The sequence below is a fragment of the Syngnathus scovelli genome, chromosome 12 (genome assembly GCF_024217435.2).
Source record: "Syngnathus scovelli strain Florida chromosome 12, RoL_Ssco_1.2, whole genome shotgun sequence".
NCBI classification, from domain to species: domain Eukaryota; kingdom Metazoa; phylum Chordata; class Actinopteri; order Syngnathiformes; family Syngnathidae; genus Syngnathus; species Syngnathus scovelli.
Genome location: NC_090858.1, coordinates 11557922 through 11579909, shown reverse-complemented (window position 1 = coordinate 11579909; position 21988 = coordinate 11557922). Strand labels below are relative to the sequence as shown.

Below are 21988 nucleotides of genomic sequence, written 5' to 3'. Positions count from 1 at the left end.
TGTGGCAGATATGTTTTTGCTTTTCTCCTCTTTTCCCTTCATCTTCACAATCCAGGTTCCAACCAGTGTTGAATTTTTAGGGTTTCGTGTTAGGACTAGGCCTTATTGTGTCTTCAGTATATGAAAAAAAAAACCCAACATTTTTATTAATCTGTCCGACCCACTAAGCGTCTTTTATTGATGTTTCATTTGCTGCTCCTTTTTTTTCAACAGACCAACCCCGCAAATCTATCAAAATAGAACAGCACAATAAAAGCAGGCTTGTTAGCAATGTATGAGCCTGAGGTAGGAGTCCCATGTGTGGTTGCATTTAAAGGCCGCTACTTTCACATTCACTTGGCAGGGGTTGAAGCTCCCTTTCCTCTTTCAAAATTCCCATACAACCCCCCCACCCCCGGCGCATTTTGTCGTCAATATCCGCAGAGATTTTCTACGCGTGACACGTGGAAAACGCTGGCGATAAGAACTGGAATGGTGCCATTAATTTAAGCAAGGGGGGACCTCATTATGGAGGCCGCCATTCAATTTGATGAAACCTCATTGATTAAGCTGCTATGATGGCAGTGAGGGAAATCAAGAGCAGATAACGCAAAAAGGACGCACGCTCGGCGAGAATAGCAACATTGTTGTCCCACATATTTTACTACCCTCGTCTTCAACCACTGCTGCCAACTAACAAGTTGTTAGCCTAATAGTGCAAATGCCCAAGTCATTTATCCATCTATTCACCTACCTATCTGTCCATCAATTTGTCTATCCACCTTTGTATATAATCTGCCTGCCTAATTTGTCTGTCTGTCTGATCCACTCCTGCAAGTTACGTCAAATGGGATGAAAAAAAACAACAACGTGTTGCATAATCCACATTGCCAGTGGCATGTATGTGCGTGTGTGCGCGCACATCTAAGCGTGCGTGTAAATGACTTGTAAAGAAATGGCGCTGCCCCGTGGACACAGTAGTTAGCGCACGAATAAACATCAGCCAATACAGCATCCCGACTGATAAACATAATGTTCTCTCTTTATATAGATACCTATATAGATACATATATAGATCGGAGATTAAACACGAGAAATTAATAATAACAACCTCGTATATTTGTATGGATGGACGGATCGGACTGGGAAATAGGTCTGATAAATTTTCATACGAGTTTTATTAGTCACCCAGGAGGTTGTTTAAGGTTTTCTGACTGACACAAATTGCTGTAAACATAAAGCTTTTATTTCCTGCTAGGACAATTAAATCAAACTGGTTGCATTGGTGGGAAGAAAGCAAAGAAAAGACGGAACATCACGAGTCTCTCATTGCCTTTTGAGGAACCATTTGATGGGCCTATTAACTTTGATGTAACATTGTTTCTTGTCGGCAGCCTGTGTGTGTGTCTGTGTGTGTGTGTGTGTGAGAGAGAGTGTGTGTGTGTGTGTGAGAGTGTGAGTGTGTGTGTGCGTGTGTGTGTGTGTGCGTGCGTGTGTCATTATGTGAGAAATGGGCTTTCATACTCACTCGTTTTTACACCAGTCCTGGAAGGCACATACACAGGGGGCGCTTCAAAAAAGCCTACAATCGACGCCACTTAAGCTTTTCGAGGCGGATAAATTACGGTGAGTCATATGTAGTACTAATAAGCAGAGTTATATTATAATTGGTAGGATGTATTATCAAATGTCTCGATTCGGCCGTGATATCGCGACTAAATTGCTTTTCAGGTTAATAGCGGGGATACAAAATAATGTTAACTTGCAAAGACACACCATACAATGAGCCAGACATGTAAAACTCGTTGAAACACATCACATGTACTCGAAACTACACATTTACAATAGCTGTTTAGAGTCCATCGGGTGCTATTTTGAAGTGGCTCACTGTGTGTACCTTCCAGGACCTGCGGCGATCCATTCAAGCCAGCAAGTTTGGAGAGCGTGTTGACTTGAATCAATTCAGAACGTCGCGATGGAGCCGAACTCACTCAAGGTAATAAAACCGCTGCCGCGAAGCCCTTGTGCTTTCCAGCTCGCTTTTTGCCTTAGCTCCCACCGCGTCTTTCCGCGAGGCTGTCCCGCGTCCGAAACGGCCGACCGCCGCCAAACTTTGACATTTATCGTACGTTCGGCGTCGGTCGCATCCGCATCCGTCCATTTAACGGCTATTAATAGCTTAGCATGCGGGCAAAATAAACACAAGACGAGCGTGAGTGACATGTTTGTTGAGCCACTCGTTGTATTCGCCTGTGTTCTTATTGTGTGTGTTTTCTCCACAGTGGGTGGGCTCGTCTTGCGGCTTACACGGACCGTATATTTTCTACAAAGCCTTCAAATTCGCGAGCCGGGACGCCGAGGCTCGGATCCTTTCGCTTGGGGACTTTTTCTTGGTGCGCTGCAAGCCGGACGAGCCCGTGTGCGTTGCCGAGCTGCAGCTTCTCTGGGAGGAGAGGACGAGCAGGCAACTTTTGTCCAGCTCAAAACTTTATTTCCTACCAGAGGACACTCCCCAGGGACGCGACGTCTCCCACGGAGAGGTAAGGGGGCGAATATATTTATTCATCAGCGGCTTTAATTGTTTCCACCGCCCCCCTCCTTTTCTCCCCTCCCTCCGTGCTTCATTCCTATCCCTGGCATATTTAGTGCATTAATTAGTTGACTTGGCGATGTGTGCTTTGCCGTTTTTTCCTCGCCATTGTGCTGCGTGTGCACTTGCCTAGCGTTCGACGTGGGAATAAAACCCGTATTGCGCTCGGAAAACATGTATAATGCATTGTTGTGGACGTTCGGTAGGCGGAAATTGCACAATAGATGAGAATGCGCTGCATGGTTTGCAGATGGTGTGGATACGTGTAAGCGACCGATGTACAGCTATGGTTTGGAATTTGTACGTAAATCAGAACGAGTCTTCACGGTCACTAAGCAATGCGTGCAAAGTCAACGTACGTAGCGTAACGCAGGACCCCGACGTGGTAAACAAACGACTCCCCGTTTGTAACGTTGAACTTTACGTCTTATGTCGGGACCCTCGTAACAGAGGACCCCCGTCTCCTCTCTAGAGTTCTTTGGCACCATTCGTATCATTAAACATCGGTGTCGTGTATTGGAACATTGACGTTGTATACTGAGGACACTTGAACTGTACAAAAGGGCAATTGTTCACTAAACAGCAGCTTGTCAGATTCACGTGTTATTTATTTATTTATTTATTTATTTATTTATTTATTTATTTATTTATTTATTGTCATTTTTTTTAAACAAACGACATCTTTATTTTAAAATGTGACCAATAAATGCAAGTTTAAAAAGAAAAAGTTCCAAGGGTCAGCTGCACTTCCTATAAAGTTTAATGAAAATTTTAACAATTCAATGGCTCCCTGAAGTTTGAGGAAGTACATATAATGAAAATGTTAATCTTTTACACAATCTTGTTTAAAGTGCAAATACTAAGCGCAGCATGGCTTACAAAGTTAACCGAAAGTGAAAGTATCTAAATATAAACGTTTTGTCTTAACATGTGAAAACAAGGAGCCTGTCATTCAAAACTAAGAAGCAACAACATTACTTATGCTTAATGTAACTACATTTGAAAAAAGTACAATAGCCACATTAGAAACTATTAATCCCTGACCAACAGCCATCCATCCATCTCAATATTAAAAAGCTGGAATCAACAGCTTTGATCAGTAAATTTAAATAAACCCAGTCTTGGCCTGACATGCTTTCTGGTATCGGACATTGCCTGAGTCTCTGGTAAAAATGTTTGATTTTTGGGTCAAATTTTCTGCCAAAATAAAAACTAATCTATTTAACAAGAAACAATGTTGGCACACTCAATTAACTTTATTGGGCCACCAAAAATGACAGAGCGAGCTGGATATGGGCCTCGAGTTTGGCACCTGTCGAGTGTATTTGGCCAGCTGAAACAATTTGCGTTGGCACAATGTCAAAACATTGATGTTGGACCTCGTAAAACAACCCCTCCCCACCTCTGTACTGTACTGATGTTTTTGTTTTGGCTTTCATATTGCAACGGCACTTTAATGGACCTCTTCAGCATGCACATTCTTCCTTCCCTCCTTCTTCGCTGATTCTCTTGTCTTGTTTATGTGCACGAGCGTTGCACAAAGAAAGCCGTGTTTGTACTCGAAGTCTTCCGCTCAAGGTTTACTTGCATTCTTTCCTCTTGAGTAATAAGCGCGCCTATCACGTTTCCCTTTCATGAGAAACATGGCTATTTATGGCCCCCGCCGCAGCTTACACAAGCCATCATCTTTGTCGCTCCGATGCCTATTATGAGTCGTGGGTATCAGCTCCACCAGAACAAGCTCACATTCCTCCCCTCCAAATGTCTTCTTGGCCTTTAACACGCTGCAATTATTTCGGAATCACTTAAAGGCACGCTTGTGCAATATTAGCGCATTGAAAGCTGAAAGGTCCAACGCAGACATTTTCACCCGCCCTCAATGGGGAATTATGGAAATAATCTTTTCCACGGTCAGGCTGTCCCTATAGCGCCTTTCTTATGTGTACAGGCAAGTGTGAAAAGAATTAACTACTGTTTAGAGTTAAATGGAAAATCCAGCCGCAATTTTTGTCGCCATCATGGAGAAATTTTTATTTTTTTTATATCAGCTGGAAGAGCCCAGCTAGTGAATAGAAAATCAATGAAATAGCTAAGGTAGCTTGTAAAATAATTCACAGTTTTAAATGTAATGTTTGTAGTGAAATGATTAGATTAAATTCCTAAAAGTTATTTGGATAGAATACGTTTATTTGACCCTTTTCATTTATTTACATGCAATGAATTTTAAGTGCCTGACAAAAAAAGACATTTCAATTCACCAGTTTTTGAAGAAAAATTGTGACTTTAGAGCAACAAAAAAATACAATAAAAATAAAATAGAAATTTTTAAATATTACCATGCTGTAATAATTAAGTCAAAGTACGGCAAGAACAACATTAAAAATATCACATTGCGAAAATAAAATTTTAGGTTTCTGAAGCAATGTCACAAACCATTACAAGAGAAGCATTGCGTGACGTTTGGAACTGTGACAAGAACATCTCATCTATGAACAAAGCAAACCTTTTTCTGGCAATCCTTTAGATTGCATCCATTCCATTTCCTGCTCTACCAAAAAACACAAATGACTGCACGTCTCTGGCATGACACATTTCCCCTGATTTGTGTCGTGTATATTAAGCTTAGCTTACATTCCTCTCTGTGTGCGTATGTCCGTAAACTATCTTATCAGCCCAGCTAGCACATTTGATGTGAACCCAACAAGAGCAAAGAGTTCTCCTCTTTGAGGGGAAAAATGATGATGGAGCATTAAAAAAAAAGACGATATGATACCAAAAAGCAATTTCCTCCCTCCTCTCGCTTTGCATGAATTATGCAGCATCTTGCATCACATGGCCTTAAAGCTTTGAAGAGCATTTTTGCGTGGGTGGGTGTTGGGGGAGGGGGGGGGGTGCGTTCGAGTGAATCCAGCGAATGGGAGCTCTTTACTGTCCACTGTGCTACAACACAAAGAGGAAGTGGACCAGAGCCGACAAGCTGCGGAGGCCTTGGCGACCTTCGCCAAACGCCGACTTTGCCCCGTGATGCTAATCTGAGTCAGCGGCGAGCGTTTACAGATGCAACGTGTAATCCCAAAAACAAACATGAGCTGGGAGGGGAGGGGTGGGGGAGAGGGAGGGCTGTTGAAATTTGCCACTGTGGGAAAATGTCAACACGGCAAGGGGGAATTACATTTTCAGCTAGCATTACTCACCTTTTGGTGTTTATGAGGGGCGTTCGTGGCTCAGAATTGACGAAAATGAAAAGTCGTCAAAAGTAAATGGACGTTCTCTGAAAAAAAGTAATTAAAAAATTTACTATTGCAATAATAATATTGCATTGTTAGGGTCCGACGATTCATCACCCGGCATCTATTTGGGCACATTTTCACCGTTGGTGGGCCGACGAGGTCCCTATCGTAAACCCGTTCACTCTAAAGTCATACGAGTATAAGGAACAGAAAAAGTTGTACTTTTAATAATAGAAAAGAAATATTCAAACTTGGTGTGAGATAACCTCGCCGTTATTCTACAAAAAATCAAGTAAATGCATTAAGTTGCCAGTTGCCGAGAAATTAATTGATGTATTTGAAAAATATGTCATGATTTACGCGATTTTGGAAAAAAAAACCTTGGTTTTCTTCTCAGTGTGCCCGTGTGGGAAAATGTAAGGATGTCAGTAGGAGGACTGACATTTTTAGTGTCCTCACGAGGGTTCGATTAATGGCCGACAAGTCGCTTACCCGTGTAAATCTGTAACTCGAAGCCGTCTGACATTCGCCCGCTGACCCCCGCGCGGATAGCAACTTGACAACGTTGCGTCTCACAGGAAGTGTGCTACATTCTTTTTTTTTTTTTTTTGATTGGCCTATAATGAGCGCAATGAATGTGGCGCATGATGACAATGTAGCCACTTAGAACTCCATTTGTGTCATTTTGCACAGCAGACACATTTCAGATTTCAAAAGCTGCTGGCTTTGTTGCTTGTTGAATCACAAAGATTATTTTCATAATATGGCAGGGGAGGGGGTGAAATGAGGAAATATTACAAGAATTGTGAGCATGCCATATTGTTGACATATGTCATAAAATGGTTGGGTCAAAAAAGAAATCTTGAATACAGATGAGATGTTGTTTTCAAAGTAACAGTTTGCTTTTGCGAGAATATAATGTCATGCTCGATCAGGAGGGAAAATGTCCTAATTTGATTGAAAAGTGAAACTTTGGGGTACCACATTAGTCTAAAAACAGCTTGCTTTTGTCATGTTTGTGTCAATATTTGAACGAGGCTGTCATCAAGTGCAAGTGTTTAGGACAAATGTTTGTTTCTATTAGCACAGACCAAACAGCAGCAGCAGTGATGGTGGATGACAACTTGACTTTCATAACATTTATGACGCCTTCTTATCAGCGTGGCCTCAATTTTCACTTTGTACGCCACCCACTAACGTCTTTAATACTCACCATAAAGTCCACTATGGGCGGGGGGGTTATTCTTGTTATTCTTCATTGTATGCCGGGGGCCCAGCCAGCCTTGTTTTCCGGCCCCCCTACCCGCCACCACCAGCTGAGCCCCCCCTCCCGCCCTTTAAACAGCCTTTTGTGCCAAGCCGCTGGGCCGTTATGAGCAACCCTCGGCCGGGGCCCCTCCACGCAGGCGTTAACTGACGTGCACGCTCTTGCTAACGCAGCGCTAGCCCAATAGTGTCGTTGCCCACGCAACGCCTTTTCAACATCTTCCCAAATCAAGTCCAATTTAATTTGACCTTTGCTTATTGGCGTGACCCCGACAACTGAGAATCACCACACGCAGAATGAAAATCGAGTGGCCGGCTAATAGTAAAAATAATTGATGCCTGTTATAATTGCATTGAAAATTAAACAAAACATGGATTATTTTAACCCCAAATATTTTGGAACAATTAGGGATATACCTGAATATAATTTTTAAATTTTCATGAATAATACTTCATCAGTATTCATCCTTTCATGCATTTTTCTCCTTTGTCCATTAACAATTTCAAGTTCTCAATGACAATGCAGATATTTAGATTTTTTTTTTTTTTATTATAACCCCCCTACCCCCCACCTCGGCCAATATTTCTGCATCGCATTATGTTAATGCGCTTTCATAATCACCTTTGATTCCTTGTGACCTCTCGCTTCCTCCCAGCTGACGCTCACTCGCTCGCTTATATTGATTGTCGTGCCAAATGTTATGGCGCTATTACACACATGTGTTCCACACTGTACTTGTAGCAAAATGAGATTGTTTTCATTTGCTGCTCTTTTGATTTTTTTTTTTTTTTCCTTTTCCGAAGGGAGGGGGGGAGTAGAGAATAAAAGGAGCCCTGAATGGCTAATTCAGGCATGTGGGAAGCACTGGCTGAGCTAAGTGGCTTAGCCGTGCGGCATTTTGATGGATTGCACGTTGAATGGGCGAGTGTAAATGTGAACCTCGGCGACGGCGCTTCCCCGTCCTGTGTGCAATTTACAAATTGCAAATTCCTCGTTGGCACAACAATGGCTGGAATTGAGGAGGTGGTACTGGTGCCTGCCCGCATAGCTAGTCATTAACTTGCAACACTTCCCTCAAGTGAATTCCTTGCCATTGCTGAAATAGCGTGTCAATTATTACCAACTTTTTAGAATGGTGTCGGTAAAAAAAAAAAAAAAAAAAAAAAAAAAAACGATGCCCAGTTTTCCTTGAAAAGACGATGGAAATAACGATGAGTTCCTCCACTTTAGCAGCGTTCAACAAATTTTCATTCAATTTACCGAATAAATTTGTAAACTTAGAAGAAGAGTAATTACCAGGACAAAGTGATAATTTGAGGAGTTTTAAATTTAAAAATCAAATATTGTGATTGCATTCGGCTTTCCTTTGTGTGAAGCTTTGGGCCACGTTGTTGTCTCGCTTGGAAGCAGGATGTCAAACTGCAGGCTACAAAGCTGCAAAGATTCCAAAAGTGGCTGACGAACACTTTATTTTTATTTATTTTTTTGCAGCATCACCCTACAACTTCTGACACCTCACACACAAGCCTTGTTTGCTTTTGAAAACAACCTCATGGTATCTGTGAATGAAAGATGAGATCAAGCGGCATTTGAGTTACGCTTTGACAAGAGCGAGGGTCTGATTTGATAGGAATTCAATCGTCGTATGCCAAGAAAACAAGTCGATTGCGTAAAGTCCCAAGTTGATGTGAAGTAAGTCGAGGTCGTGGTAATATTCCTGGCTCTTCTATTTTTTTTTTTTTTTTTTTTTTATTAATTCCCAGTAAAGTTTGTTTTGGGCTAGTCGGGCCAAGGTCAGTCATGTGGAGGAGGAGATAGATAATGAACTCGTATTGTGTTTCATACTCTCTCGCTCTCTCTCGCTCTCTCCCCTCCACCCCCTCATTGTCGGTGTCACCATGTCCATTACTCAATTACTAATCTCCTCTGGCCTGCTAAATTCCTGAGCTGACCTCTCAGAAGTTCAGCAGGCTGAAACCTTTGCAGCATGACAGCACCTCTGTGTGTGAGTGTGTGTGTATGTGTGTGTGTGTGTGTGTGTGTGTGTGTGTGTGTGTGTGTGTGTGTGTGTGTGTGTGTGTGTGTGTGTGTGCGCGCGCGTGCAAGATGCACACTCACTGAGAGCCCCCAAAAGGCCCCTTCTGTGAATGTATTGTACTGTAGGCAGTAGCTGGCAATTAGTAGAATGCCTCATAGTCAAAGTGGACTTGTACCTTGACTCACTGTTTTACTTAAATAATGTCAATATTTTTCTCACCGGTATGCCCCCCCCCAAAAAAAAACAAAAAACAAGTAAGGAATCTGTTCTCACTGTCCTGAAAACGCAAAGGATTGCGTCATATTTTTGTGTGATGTAACTCACGGCATTTTCTGTGTGACAGTTATTTTCCCTCCCTTTTGAAATATTTCGAGGTGTCGCGTCATTTCTGAGGTGGGGATTTCAAGTCGGGCTATTCCGGAGAGTTTAATTCCAATGAAATTTACTTATTTATTTATTTGATGAGATTTTTTTCAAATCTATGCTTGAACAGCAAATGTCTGTTCAGTCCACTCTGAGTACATTATGCCCCATCAAAGCAATCAGGTTCCTGAGTAATGTTATGCTGCTGCAGTATTAACATGAATTATTGATGGCAGAAAGAACGCAGGCACAAAGTGAAGTCCGGCTAGCGCACTGGTGTCAAACCCGAGGCCCGGGGGCCAAATCCGGCCCGTGACATCATTTTATGTGAAGGCAAATTATGTTTTCATGTTTCTTGCAAATTGTCTTCACTTTTAAAAACACTGAGATGAGATTGACATGATTTTTTGTTACAGACCACTCCTTTAAATGAAATTGAAAAATAGTTGAAGAAAGAATTAACGCTTGAGCTTTATTGCCATGCATGAAGCAAGCATTTGCATTTTGGAAAGTACTAAATATGGTTCCTTTCTCTGTTGCGCAATCTGTTGCTTTAAAGTCTTGTTGTTCTTTTTGAGAATGTGCCTCGTCAATGATTTTCTGGAGCGTGACCAGGCATGCCAAACATTTATTTTCCAAATAAATCCTCTCTCTTTAAGTTTTTATGCGACAGTAAATGCAGTTTCTTTTTGTTTTTGTGCTGATTTACAATGTCATCACAATGCCGCAGATGGTGAAAGTAATAAATTGTCCAGTTTTTTTTCCCCCCCAAGTTCTTGCATTTTATTAGGGTGCCGCGGACTTGAGGCGTACAGTAACTTGACTCGCTGGTGTCTTTTTAGTGTCACTACTCTCTTACAGTCCAACTTCCTGACTACATTTCACACTTCATCGAAAAATACGACAGCAAAAGTAATGGTGAGATTGACCTTCTTTTTCCAGATGGATTCTGTTGAGTTATGCACACTTGCGCAATTTGGCGAGAAAGCACAATTCACATCAGCGCATCAGTATAAAGCCATGAGATGGTGAGACGAAAGTGTAAATTTTACAAGGAAATAATCTTTAGAGAAAAACAATTGTAATTTGAAGGATATGCATTTGGCAAGCTCATTGTGATTATGAATCATCACCGCTACTCGAGCACAAAACGGCGAGATGTGTTAACACCGCTGCAACAACATGATTATGATGATGATGAATATCCATGGAATGCAATATAGCAGAAATATACTATACGCTCCAACGTGCTTTTTAATTACGCCGCCGTTTGGATGTTCAGAGTGAGTTATTATGATGCCTGGCATCAAACTTGCTCATTTTGAGCACATGAAGCACAAATGCGGCTTTTGGCCGCGGGGCTGAATGCTATTTACTGCTAGCGACACGTTATTGCAACGGTCTCCACCACTTGACAGCTCCAGACAGCTCATTATAAGATGAGCGAAAGAGGGGAAAAAAAAGCCATGTTTGATGTTTTTACTTAGTGAGCGAGCGAGGGGGGCACAGCAGCTCTATCAAGCGTCCCTCGCAGGCCTTTTTTTTTTCTATATAAGGCAATACCGGCTCGAAAACTGGCCGGGATTTGATATGGCCGCGCTGCGCAGCTTAATGTGAGAACTGAATATGGGTAATTGTTTGGACAGAGCACTCCGGGAGAACGCCGGGAAGTTTGTTTTGACAATGTGTTCTTTTTGCTTTTACGGAAATGTGACTGAAATGGAGAAGAGGGAGGGGAAGAAAGCCAAAATTAGAGGTTTACATTTTTTTGCTCTAACTCATCATTATCTGCTTTGGAAAGGCAACATGCCGCTCTTTGGAGTTTGTAAGTGTACCTAAACAAGTGTCCACTAAGTGCTGATGTGAAATTACTCACTCGGCACTGCTGAGAGTCTCAACTCTTGTGCTGTTTAAAGAACAACAACAACAACAACAATGATGTGATTAGTCTTTAGACAATCCTAATTTTGGCCAATGGTAAGCGTCCATCTTAAATGTGGCAGTACTTGAGTCCACATAATGTATTTGACGCACATTGGCCATAAATGGGTAAATTAAGCAGTGTTTTATGGAGCTGCATTGACCTCTCGCTCGTATATCCCCGCTACCAGATTCGTCTTTTATAACTCAAATATATGATCCGGGTGTTTTTATTACATTATCCGTGGATATGACAACAGGGCATTGCTTGAGTTGAGAGATTGAGAGATTTGCTAGCTCAAGAAGGAAAAATGAAAATCGCCACCATGGCCATAAAAGTGAATTGAGCCGCATTCATTCAGTTGCAGCTCGCACGTACGACAAAGGGCTCGAGCTTGTATATGCTTTTGTGGTTATTATATTGTCATTGCTTTTGCCTTGCAGCCTCAATGGCTGTGATTCGTGTTGCCTGTCTGCCCCCCCCCCCCCCCCCCCCCCACAGCACATCTGTCCTCCAGACTTTGGGTAATAGCTGTCTTCCGGTGCGCTCTTTTGTCAGGAACAAGCGCGCCCGCCATTATTAGGCCTTCAAACGAAACTGCACTACTTTGAATTATTAAACCAAATCAAACGGATTTGAGTCTTCACATCACGTCCACTTCTCATGCTGCGTATGCCACACATCCCGCCAGGCATTTTGATATTCTTGTACAGTGATTTGCAAACCTTTTAAACCAAGCACCAGAATAATAAAATAAAAAAAATCTTAGCCCCCCCCCCCTCAAACTATTTTAAGTCTTTTAAGCCACTCCAATATTGTGCAGTTAAAACATTAATGCTATAGGACAATAAAAAAAAGTATTTATTGAATTCAATTAAAATGCATTCCACAGGAAAGTTCAGTACGAAGCGCTGTACCACTATGAACGTTATAAAAAAAATTCTAATGGATACATTGTCCTTAGATACAGTTTAATACAATTCAGCTGTACTTACCAAATGAATAAATATAATTCATAAAAAAAAAAAATATGCACATTTGTTTGTTTGGAGCCGCATAATTGCTTAAATGGCTTTTTTGTTTTTCCGCTCTAAGCACGAGGTGATCGCCGTGTCAGAGAAGGTGATCGTGCGCCTCCAGGACCTGGTCAAGTGGACGCTGCCAGACTTCTCGGGATGGGCCCACGGCCTGAAGGCGGAGCCCCTCAAGGCCTCGGTTCTCCGCGAGTTGGGTACCAACGGGCGCCGCGAGGCACTCCACCGCTACCGCGAGAGCACGCTCACCAGCGGACTCAACTTCAAGGATGTTCAGCGGGAGCGGGTACGACTCGGTGAGTAAACACTTGATGAAATCTTCAGTAGCATTTCATTGCTTTAATCAGGATGTGAACTTGCGATCTATATGATCTGTTTATTTGCACGTATTGCGGTTAAAAAAGCCCATGTGGCTAACTGCTGCTAGTGCTAACAAGTAAGGGAAAGGGAATAAACACTATTTTGTGGTTATTCTTGTGTAATTGTACCAAAATGATTTTTCTATGCTATCAGAGGCTATAATAATGCTAAAAGTGCAACTTAGTTTCTAACTTTTCTGTTTGTGATCATGTTTTAAGGTTGCCATTTTGGTGTTACATTAAGGTTATTGTTATCTGGAAAGGTTAAGGTTATTGTTATCTGGAAAGGGTACACGGCCACATTTTGTGATTCTACTTGGGATGATGTCAAGCAGCAAAGTTTACTAATCTCTGGTTGATTAGTGGATTGTTTGGAAGCATTTAGCAACTGTTAATCACATATGATGAGACACTTCTTGTCCTTGGGCTAATGTTTTGTACTATAGTAGACTAATTGATAAGTGCTCTCGTTGCGCGAAGATACGGCAGCGATATAAGAGCTTTTTCAGGACATTTCTACCAGCTTGTTGCTTCGCGATATGAGAGCATTTTCAGGACATTTCTACCATCTTGTTGAAATGTAAGTCCCTGAGACCATTTAGGAGTGGTGGCAGCGTGCCTTCTACCTACTCATCATCCGCCCTATATTTTGTGCTCGAATGACCACGCGTGCGTTCATCGTGTACACAATCGAATGTCACGCAGCGTTCCATCAATCAAAGTGCAACATAAAGCCTCGGCGACTCACGTTGAGAGGAAGCCATTGGCTCTAACAATGTAATCATTGCAAAGGACATGACATGTTGCAGTTAAGTAAATATACCCTGTCGTCATTTGGCCGGAATGGCATATCAAGCTCACCAAAACAGTTAAAAATGCTATCAGTGCGTTACTCAGTGTATCCATCTTTGGCCATCCCATTAAAATCCATATCTCTGCTTTCATAATCCCTTGATGATTTTTAAATAGCTTCTTGAAAAACAAGGCTCTCTAACGGCTCTATTGATGAATTCCAAGGAGAACGCGCACGCCTCTCGGCGTGTGTTTAATGTCTACTGCGCTAATGCCCTTGATTGCTCCACATTGCTCCCATCTCAAATGCAAAAATAAAATAAAAAAAATAATACCAAGAAGCAGGGCAGAATCAATAAGGGATGCTTTGTTGCAAAAAAAATCAATCCAGTTTAGATGTGTTTGTGAGCGCGGGATTTCTGGCATTTGAGAAAAGAACCGCATCGAGATACATTTGTGTCTCTGCTACATCCAAGTGTCAATATGACTGCAGTCTCTCTGGTGATGAAACTTGTTGTAAATCTTTATCCTTAATTTTGACCCCAAAATGTCAGATCTTCTGTGAAGAGATTGTCATTGTTTTTATTTAGTAGGAAAATGCTTTTTACATCTCCTTTAATCAAATAGTAGTTAGAGTTAAATGAAGCGCTCTGCCCTTGATCCATATCAAGAATCTCAGTTTGCAATGTCAAGAGATGCTTTTTTTTGATGACCTACATTGAGATACGCTTGTAAATCATTTGTGTATAAAATCTCAAGAGACCCGTTCCGATGACACCAATTTAAGACTCTTGGATGCTCGAACATTTGTTTGTTGCCTCCAGCTTTGTAAGTGAGTCAGATTAAAAAACAAACAAAAAAAAAAACACGCATAAAGCGTTTGCATCGAAATATAACATTTAGGCCGCTGAAGAGATCAAATGAAATATTGATGCTGTAAGAGCAGGAGTGTGTTGACCATGGCGACGTTTGACGACATCACCGACGATGATATACGGTGGCGGCTCAGCGTTATTACCTGAATGATGCATTTGCTGTTTGTTATTCTCCACGAGAGGAACGAGATTGTCCCCTCCCCGCCACCGCCGCCACAGGATACTGCAGCGATATACCACCGCTCGCTCTGGCTGGCTTACAACTAGCCCGCCGTTAAAAAGCAATAATGCCTGCCATTGTTGTTGAGGGAAAACGTTTTTTTTTCCCCCTAACTTTCCCTGGCAAGCTGCCAGTGGGGACTTAAGTGAGCTGTTCTGTAGTTATGTAGCAACGTTCAGTGCATGTAAAAAACAACAACATGGTTTAACTAACACGCGTGTGACATGTAAAACGCCTCCTCCGCCTTCTCTCTCAGTAAGAGCAGAAATGGTGCGATTCATTCTCGGGAGCGGGTGACTTTTAAACCTGCGAGGCGGATAATTGATTGGCGGCGTGATTCCGAAATTCAGCTTTGAATTCACAAGCGAAGGCTCCGCGGGCTTAAAATAGACGCTGGCATCACCAGTGTAGCCATTATGTGGCAAATGATAGCTTTCATGTGGGATTTGCTTGCTAACCTGACATGGGTTTGAATAAATCAACTGAAATGGTGCACCAGAGGTGGCTAACAAAAGGTAGCGTAGCCGCATTCATCGTATTAGCTAGGTGATTCCCAACATTTGTTGAGCCCAGGCACATTTACATGAGAGAAATGGCGGAGTACCAAAACAAATTGTACACACACTATTCGATTGCAAGTTTCATTCCTTTTGGGACCAAACTCAATGTCATCGTGTATCAAATCAAAATTTCCCAGTGAAAAGAAGTGAAATGTCGCACCCTCATTTTTGTAACCTGTTTTTAATCAAGAACACAAAATAACAGTAATTAAAATGTAACTGAAAAAAATCGGCATAAACTGCCACTACCTTGTGTCTATAAAAATTTTCTCTATTATTTGCCACGTATATTTTGTTACATCTGCTTGAATGAGCCCTTGAAAAGAGCCAAGTACAATCCTCCAACAAGATGAAAAGAGTAAATGCTGCAGCGCTTACATCATCCACAATGCCGACTCGTTTAATCAAGTAATGCAAAATGCCCCCCCGTCTTTCAGTTGACGTTGTATCGGAGTGCGCATTAAGGTTTCTTTTTACAGTGCAATCCGCCAGGGATGGCTTACCAGGCAAGTTTACATTCTGCCCCTTTATTTCTCCCCAGAGAACTGGCCTGATTCGCTCTTTTTTTCTTCCTTCCTTCTTTTTATTGCCGCCTGCCGAAATTGCTTTCTATTCGTATAGAGTGCAAGGCGGAACCTCAAGGAAGTTGTATCTGCTGAGACAGGCTGGCTGGCTGCCTGCCTGCCTGGCTGGCTAAAAAACTCAAAACAAAAACAAATAAGGGAAAAATATGCTGCGGCCATTTATGATGCTTATAAGGTCTAAATATTTGTTTATATTATTATATATATTATTCGATACAATGTCGAAGAAAAATATTAGTAGTAAAAATGACTAGTTTATACACGAGTTAATTGTAAATTATATGAGATAAAGTCATTTCTTTGAAGAGAATAATGCTACTTTGTTGCTCACATGTCCACGTTGAAACCATGTAATTCACAGAAAAATGAATATTTTCACGGAATTTTATGTTCCCACCCAAGGTAATATGGGTGAGCTATTATCATTCAAGGATGGAAGCGCTCCATGTTTGGGCAGCATCCGGTCCGAAATGGATGCATTCAATGCCTGCCCGTCCGCTAACTGTAGGGGCTCGCGACTTAACACCGCTTTGCATAATTGATGCTTTTGGTGCATTACGTTAATGTAGGACGCTGCTGCTTGTGCGCACGGGGACTTCTTCCATTAAAGAGGTAATTTCGGGTGAATTGAACTCAAGGACGTGCGCCGAGCTAATAACACTTAAAATGGCTGACCTTCGCGTTAGATGTAGGATTAAATGATGGACGCTCGCTGTCACGTACGGTGCATATGTTCCCTTTGTACAAATTGGAATGGAAACATGGAAAAAAGAAGAGATTTTTGGGATGATCAAACATTGTCTTTGTTATAAAAAAAAAGAGAGAACCAAAAGCATCATTTGCAGGCATTTTTCCTGCTGCGGACGTCTCGGCCATCTGCTCTGGGCATGATAATATAGCAGATTGCTACATTGTTTCGACCTCATATGCGCTGCGACTCCATCTCGCTTGCTGTAGTTTCTCAATTTTTTCAATTCAACTATCTCAGCATGGACTTACTTAGCGGGGCCTTTGATTCACTGCGGGCGTAACTGAGCCAGTAACATAAAATACAAATGCGCATACGCACACGTCTGAAAAAGAAATGGAGGCAAATGAAAATGATCAGCAAACAACGTCGACTAAACTGGCTGCCTCAATCAGCTCGTTGCTTAGAGCGATGTGGTACAGGAAGCGCGTTGTTACCCGTGTGGGCGGCAAGACGTACAGTGGATGTTTCCTTTTGCTTTTGAAACGGTTCTGTATGTTTTTTTCAGAACAAAGATTTTTGTAAATTTATCATTTAAGATAAAAAAGTAAGGAACCACTGCTACAAACAGTAAGTCGTGATTATTGTGGCTTTTGCGGTTTCCCATCCCGTCATATGCAGTTTTCTCAGGATTCCCCAGTGGAAATGTTGCATATGGAAATGATTCCCAAAACAGCTTTTTTAAGCACTATGACTTTATTTGGACACATTCATGTTGCAGGAGAGCCACAACTCTGTGAGAAAAGACGGGGGGGGGGGGGGTTAACCAGCGCCATCTGCCCCATTCTTTCCATATAGAATAATAAAATGTCACAATTTCAAGCTTGTAATTTACCACGTTGGGAAAGGGAGGAATCATGACTTGGTTTGCTCACGAGTACAGAAGACTAATTGAGTATGAAGGCCCACAGTGATATCACCACATTCCTTTTTTTTTCCTTCAATGTTTTATCTGATCCGTGCGCCAGACGTACACACTTACACAAACGCGCACACATTGGCGCGGATATCTCAACAATATTTCAGTCGTAACGTTTCAATTTGATGCGGAGGCCAGATTGTGTCAGAGTGTTCGCACCGGTCGGGAACGGCGATAAGCTCGCCGGGCAGATGCCATCCTCTGTCTGGACGACAACGGCGACACCATATTTGCGAGCTTTTCGGGTCGCTATCGTGTGCGGACCGAGGAAATAGCAGGGAGAAAAAAGATACGCGAGCAAGAGTAATGCTTTGTTGTGACGGAAACGCACTGTTCGTGAGCATCCGTACGCCACAAAAGCCAAAATCCAACCAAGATTAAAGAGCTTATATCGAACCATAATTTGCTTATCTGCAGCCATGTTTCTTCCTAAAAATATGAACAAGGCCTCATCCCATTCGACAGCACCGCAAGTTCACTCACACTGGAGCTGCTGTCGGCCACAGCTCACAAGCAGATGCTCACCCACAGGCCACCCCACCAGGCCCCGCCTCTTAAAGGCACATGCGCGGACACACGCGTACAATCCATTTTATGTTCAGACTTTTGTTTACTTTGTGGGTTCAAATACTATACACTGTGTCAAAAAATATTGATCATGTACCTCACCGTCATTGATGTTACTGAGAGGCTGCCATTATCGCATGGCAGCATCTTCATTAGAATGTGGAGGAGAATCACAGGCTTCCCCCCTCCCCCACCCCTCTAATATCATTAATTCCGTTTTGACTGCTGGCCGGAAGCCAGCGAATTCTAAATCTGTAAGCAGTAAATTGTGTGCCGAGGTGGAAAAATCTATTAGATGTATGAGCATGCCTCGAATTTGAATATGGGTGGAGGGAGGGGGGCGGTAGAGGCGATAGAGCGAAAGAGATGTTTCCTCGCGTCCTAATCACATTCAGCGTCGGCGCACTGCGACGTCAGTTAATAATTTGTGTTATTTTATTTCTGGAATGTGCCATAATGTGTTTTTCCACGGAAGATGAGGGAGGGAGGGGAGGGAGAGGGGCGGTTAAACAATGAGCGCGGGTGGCCTCAGAGGAAATGAAAAGCTCCGTCTCTCCATTAAGCCAGGCGAGGCCTCAAACAGCAGTTGTGCATTTCTCGTCTCTCCATTAGTCAGGTCTGGAACGACGCAGCGAGAGAGCGAAAGCCAGAGATGCTTATTGACGTGACCTCTGCCAAGGCTTCTTAAATAGACACTGGCCTTGATGATACACTTGTCTGCCGCTGGCGTGAATCCGCAACACATTCACACATTTTTTTCCCTGATATTTGCAAGGAACATATTTATTTTTTCTACTCATTGCACAAATTGCCTGCCACTTTAGCTCTCACTCATACGCGCGGTCAAGTCTTTTCAGCGCTGTCAAAATGATCGTCCTTCCGAGTATGATGGCAGCATGAATATTTCAGCGGGCGACCGGCGCTTTCGGTCCGTGCGATGTTTGGCATTCTCCGCGAGCCTGCCGATTTTGCTCGCTAAGACGGCGCAGATTGTACGCTTAATAACTCTGCATCTTTTATGAGCTTGCTCAGTCCATCTGCTTTGCGGGATTCCTGGGCCAGAGGCGACGAGAAGGACTCGCCGTGCTAATTGGCGCAAACGTGCACAACAACGGATGCTCTCGTTTAAGTCATCGAACTGCGGTGGATTTATTTTGTACAGATTTTATTTTGGTGCACCTGGCAATTTTAGAATATCTGAGGTCTAACGGCATTCTGACTATGAAGCGCTCAGGAAACAACCCCCAATCCGACATTGATTGATCTTAATTTAAACATGCAAACCCTCCGTTTCTTTTTTTTTTTTTTTTTGTGGTGACTTAATGTCTCTCAGATGAATATCCGCTGCCACCGGATATTCCGTCTGAAATCCGCCCGACAACTGGTAGTGATTTCGCACACGGAGGCATAATAAGTGAGAAGTGACATGAATCGCTAACAACATGAATCATCATTAGCATTTGGCTCGGGCTTCTGAGGAGAGCTCTTTGTTGTGTGCATCATCTGATGGCAAGAACTAAAAAAAAAAAAGAAAAAGAAAAAAAACAATAGTATGGGATTGATTTACTGGAACATAAAGTCCACCTGCGCAACAGCACATTTAATCAAGTGAGTGAGGCGAGTGAGTTAGCTTTTTTCCCCCCCTCTTTTCTTCAGCCGCTTTCATTTGAGTCATGGCTGAGGAGGACAGAAAGGGGCGGGGTGGGGTCTGCTGGGGAGGCGGGTGCTGGGGAGACTGGCTCAATGCCTTCTCGTCTGCCAATTGCTCCTCGGCCCAGTACATAACACGGAAATGGACTGACAGGTTGAGAAATCGGATCTTGCTGATGTATTGCCAATTGCCCTCTCCGGACGGCTCCGGCTGTCGGAATTTCGCAGAATACGACAAAATAAACAAGGTAATAACACTTTTTGAATTTGAATGTGAGACCTCATTTTTTGACAAACTCCTGCTTGGAGATGAGCCCAAAAGAGTGCCAATCCAAAGCAGGTATAGCGGACAGATGGCTAACGCTAACTTGTCAAGCTTATTTGCTGAGGTTATTGTGGGCGGAGCATCCTGTGCAACACTTGCACTTTAGTTTGAGTGAATTTGAATCAGATGCTGTATTAGGTCTGTATCCTTGACTGCTCCAAGTAACTTGTGTGGGCTCCACATCCTCCCCTGATCCCAACCCTATTGAGAACCAAAGGCTCTGAGGGTGGCAGGCCCCTTTCATACAGCAGCTCTGTTTTGACATTCAAGCACAAACAAACTCACAAGCATAAAGGATCTTTTCGGTCAAAGTAACTTTTAATATCAGATGATAAGACCTCCTAAATGCTGACAATTCAACTATTCTTCAGAATTTACAACCCATCAAATGTTTTGAAATTATGTTGCATGTAATAATTTGAAGTTTTAATTTTCGACAACATTGAGAGGTCTGCTCAAAATCATGTACTAATTCTGCCTCATTTGCCTCGACTATTCAGCAAAAGCAGATAAAGATGTCACTTCCATAATCATTTGGAATGCAGTGTAATCTCATTTGAATCGGGAACAGAGTGTGAACACACAAACACTCACAAATTACACAAGTCTGCTTTATCAACGCTGCCGCCACAATTAACCTCAAAGCAAGAACATCCATGACCTGTGTTCTGGAAAATGAGCACTGCCTTACTGGTCCAATGTCAATGTTGTGCAGTCCTCCAGTGCGGACTCTTACACATTCACAGGCGTGATATTGACTGGCCACCCTTTGGCTATTTATAGCCTGAATGTTGTTAGTCACTTAAATGTTGTACAGAGACTGAGATCAACCGGAGTCAACTTCCTTGTTTGGCATGCACAAACTTTGCCAATAAAGCTGATTCTGATTCTGCAGACTTTGTCTGCATTCAGTTGCTACACAAACAAGTCGCGCAAAATGCAAGCTTTCCAAATGATTTAAAATGTAGCCCAAAAATCTCCTGAACCCATTGCGGTCTGTATTCATATTCCCATTATTTTGCAGATTTTTCTTCAGTTCTCTATATTGTCCTGCCACTCATTTTTTGGGGGTGGAATTTCACTGTTGACCACTAGATGGTGGCCTTCCATGTAGGTTGACTGTAATTTAGACTAAAGAACATTGAAAACAGGAAGTAGAATATTTCAACTCGGAGGCTAGTGTGGAATGTAACTCCCACTTTAGTGGTGGTGGGGTGGGGGTATTACCACCACCAATAATGATACTCTTTTCTCCAGGCTCAAGTTTGCTATGCGATTTACTGGTTACCGTGCCAAATGAATTACAAATCAGTCGAGCCAAAACAATGAAGGCAGTGCAATGAGGCGCAGTTGAAAAGCAGGTCGTTCAGGCCCCCTCTCCCTCCTCCTTCTCAAGTGCCGACGTGTAATAGCCACACAAAGATACGCTATCATTTATATTTCTGGAATTTACTTTTGAATGCAAGACGGCGCGTGAACGGGAAAATTGACGAGCTGTGTTAAAGGCGTATTGTTGTGTAAAGTCGGCCCATTTGCCGTAGCGCGCTGCCAAGTCCTCCAGCTAAATAAACACACTTTAAATTGAGTGTTGCCGCTGAATGTCATTATGGAAAATGCTTCTCGTTGGGTTCACATTACAGCTCGTTTTTTTCCGCGCAAAACAGAGGGAGAGGAGCTTACATTCGTCATGGCGCTCTAATAGTCCACTTCGTATCAAACTGAGAATTGCTACGCTGCATTCAAATATTAAGGATAACAGCGCTTGTCTAGATACTCAGATATTTATTACTACTTGAAAAAAATCGATAAACGCAAATGGAAAATGCTTGCAAAAATGAAACTGTTGAGTCATATATTTTAAAAATTTGTGTTTTAAAAATTCACAACATTTGGAGTTACTACATGCGACCAATTTTGTTTTCTTTGTATGTATTGTTTATTATCAAAATATCAACACAATTAAGAAA

At 42.4% G+C, this 21988-nt stretch overlaps 1 protein-coding gene across 1 annotated transcript in view; it reads left to right on the top strand.

Moving 5' to 3' along the window:
• The first annotated feature begins 1491 nt into the window (after positions 1-1491).
• Positions 1492-21988, top strand: part of arid5b (AT-rich interaction domain 5B) — a 53404-nt gene continuing 32907 nt past the window's right edge. Inside the window, exons 1-4 of the mRNA XM_049736540.2 lie at positions 1492-1605; positions 1884-1975; positions 2262-2519; positions 12484-12718. Of these exons, the coding sequence (XP_049592497.1) occupies positions 1955-1975; positions 2262-2519; positions 12484-12718 (514 nt within the window). The 5' untranslated portion in view covers positions 1492-1605; positions 1884-1954. The remainder of the gene's footprint in view (positions 1606-1883; positions 1976-2261; positions 2520-12483; positions 12719-21988) is intronic.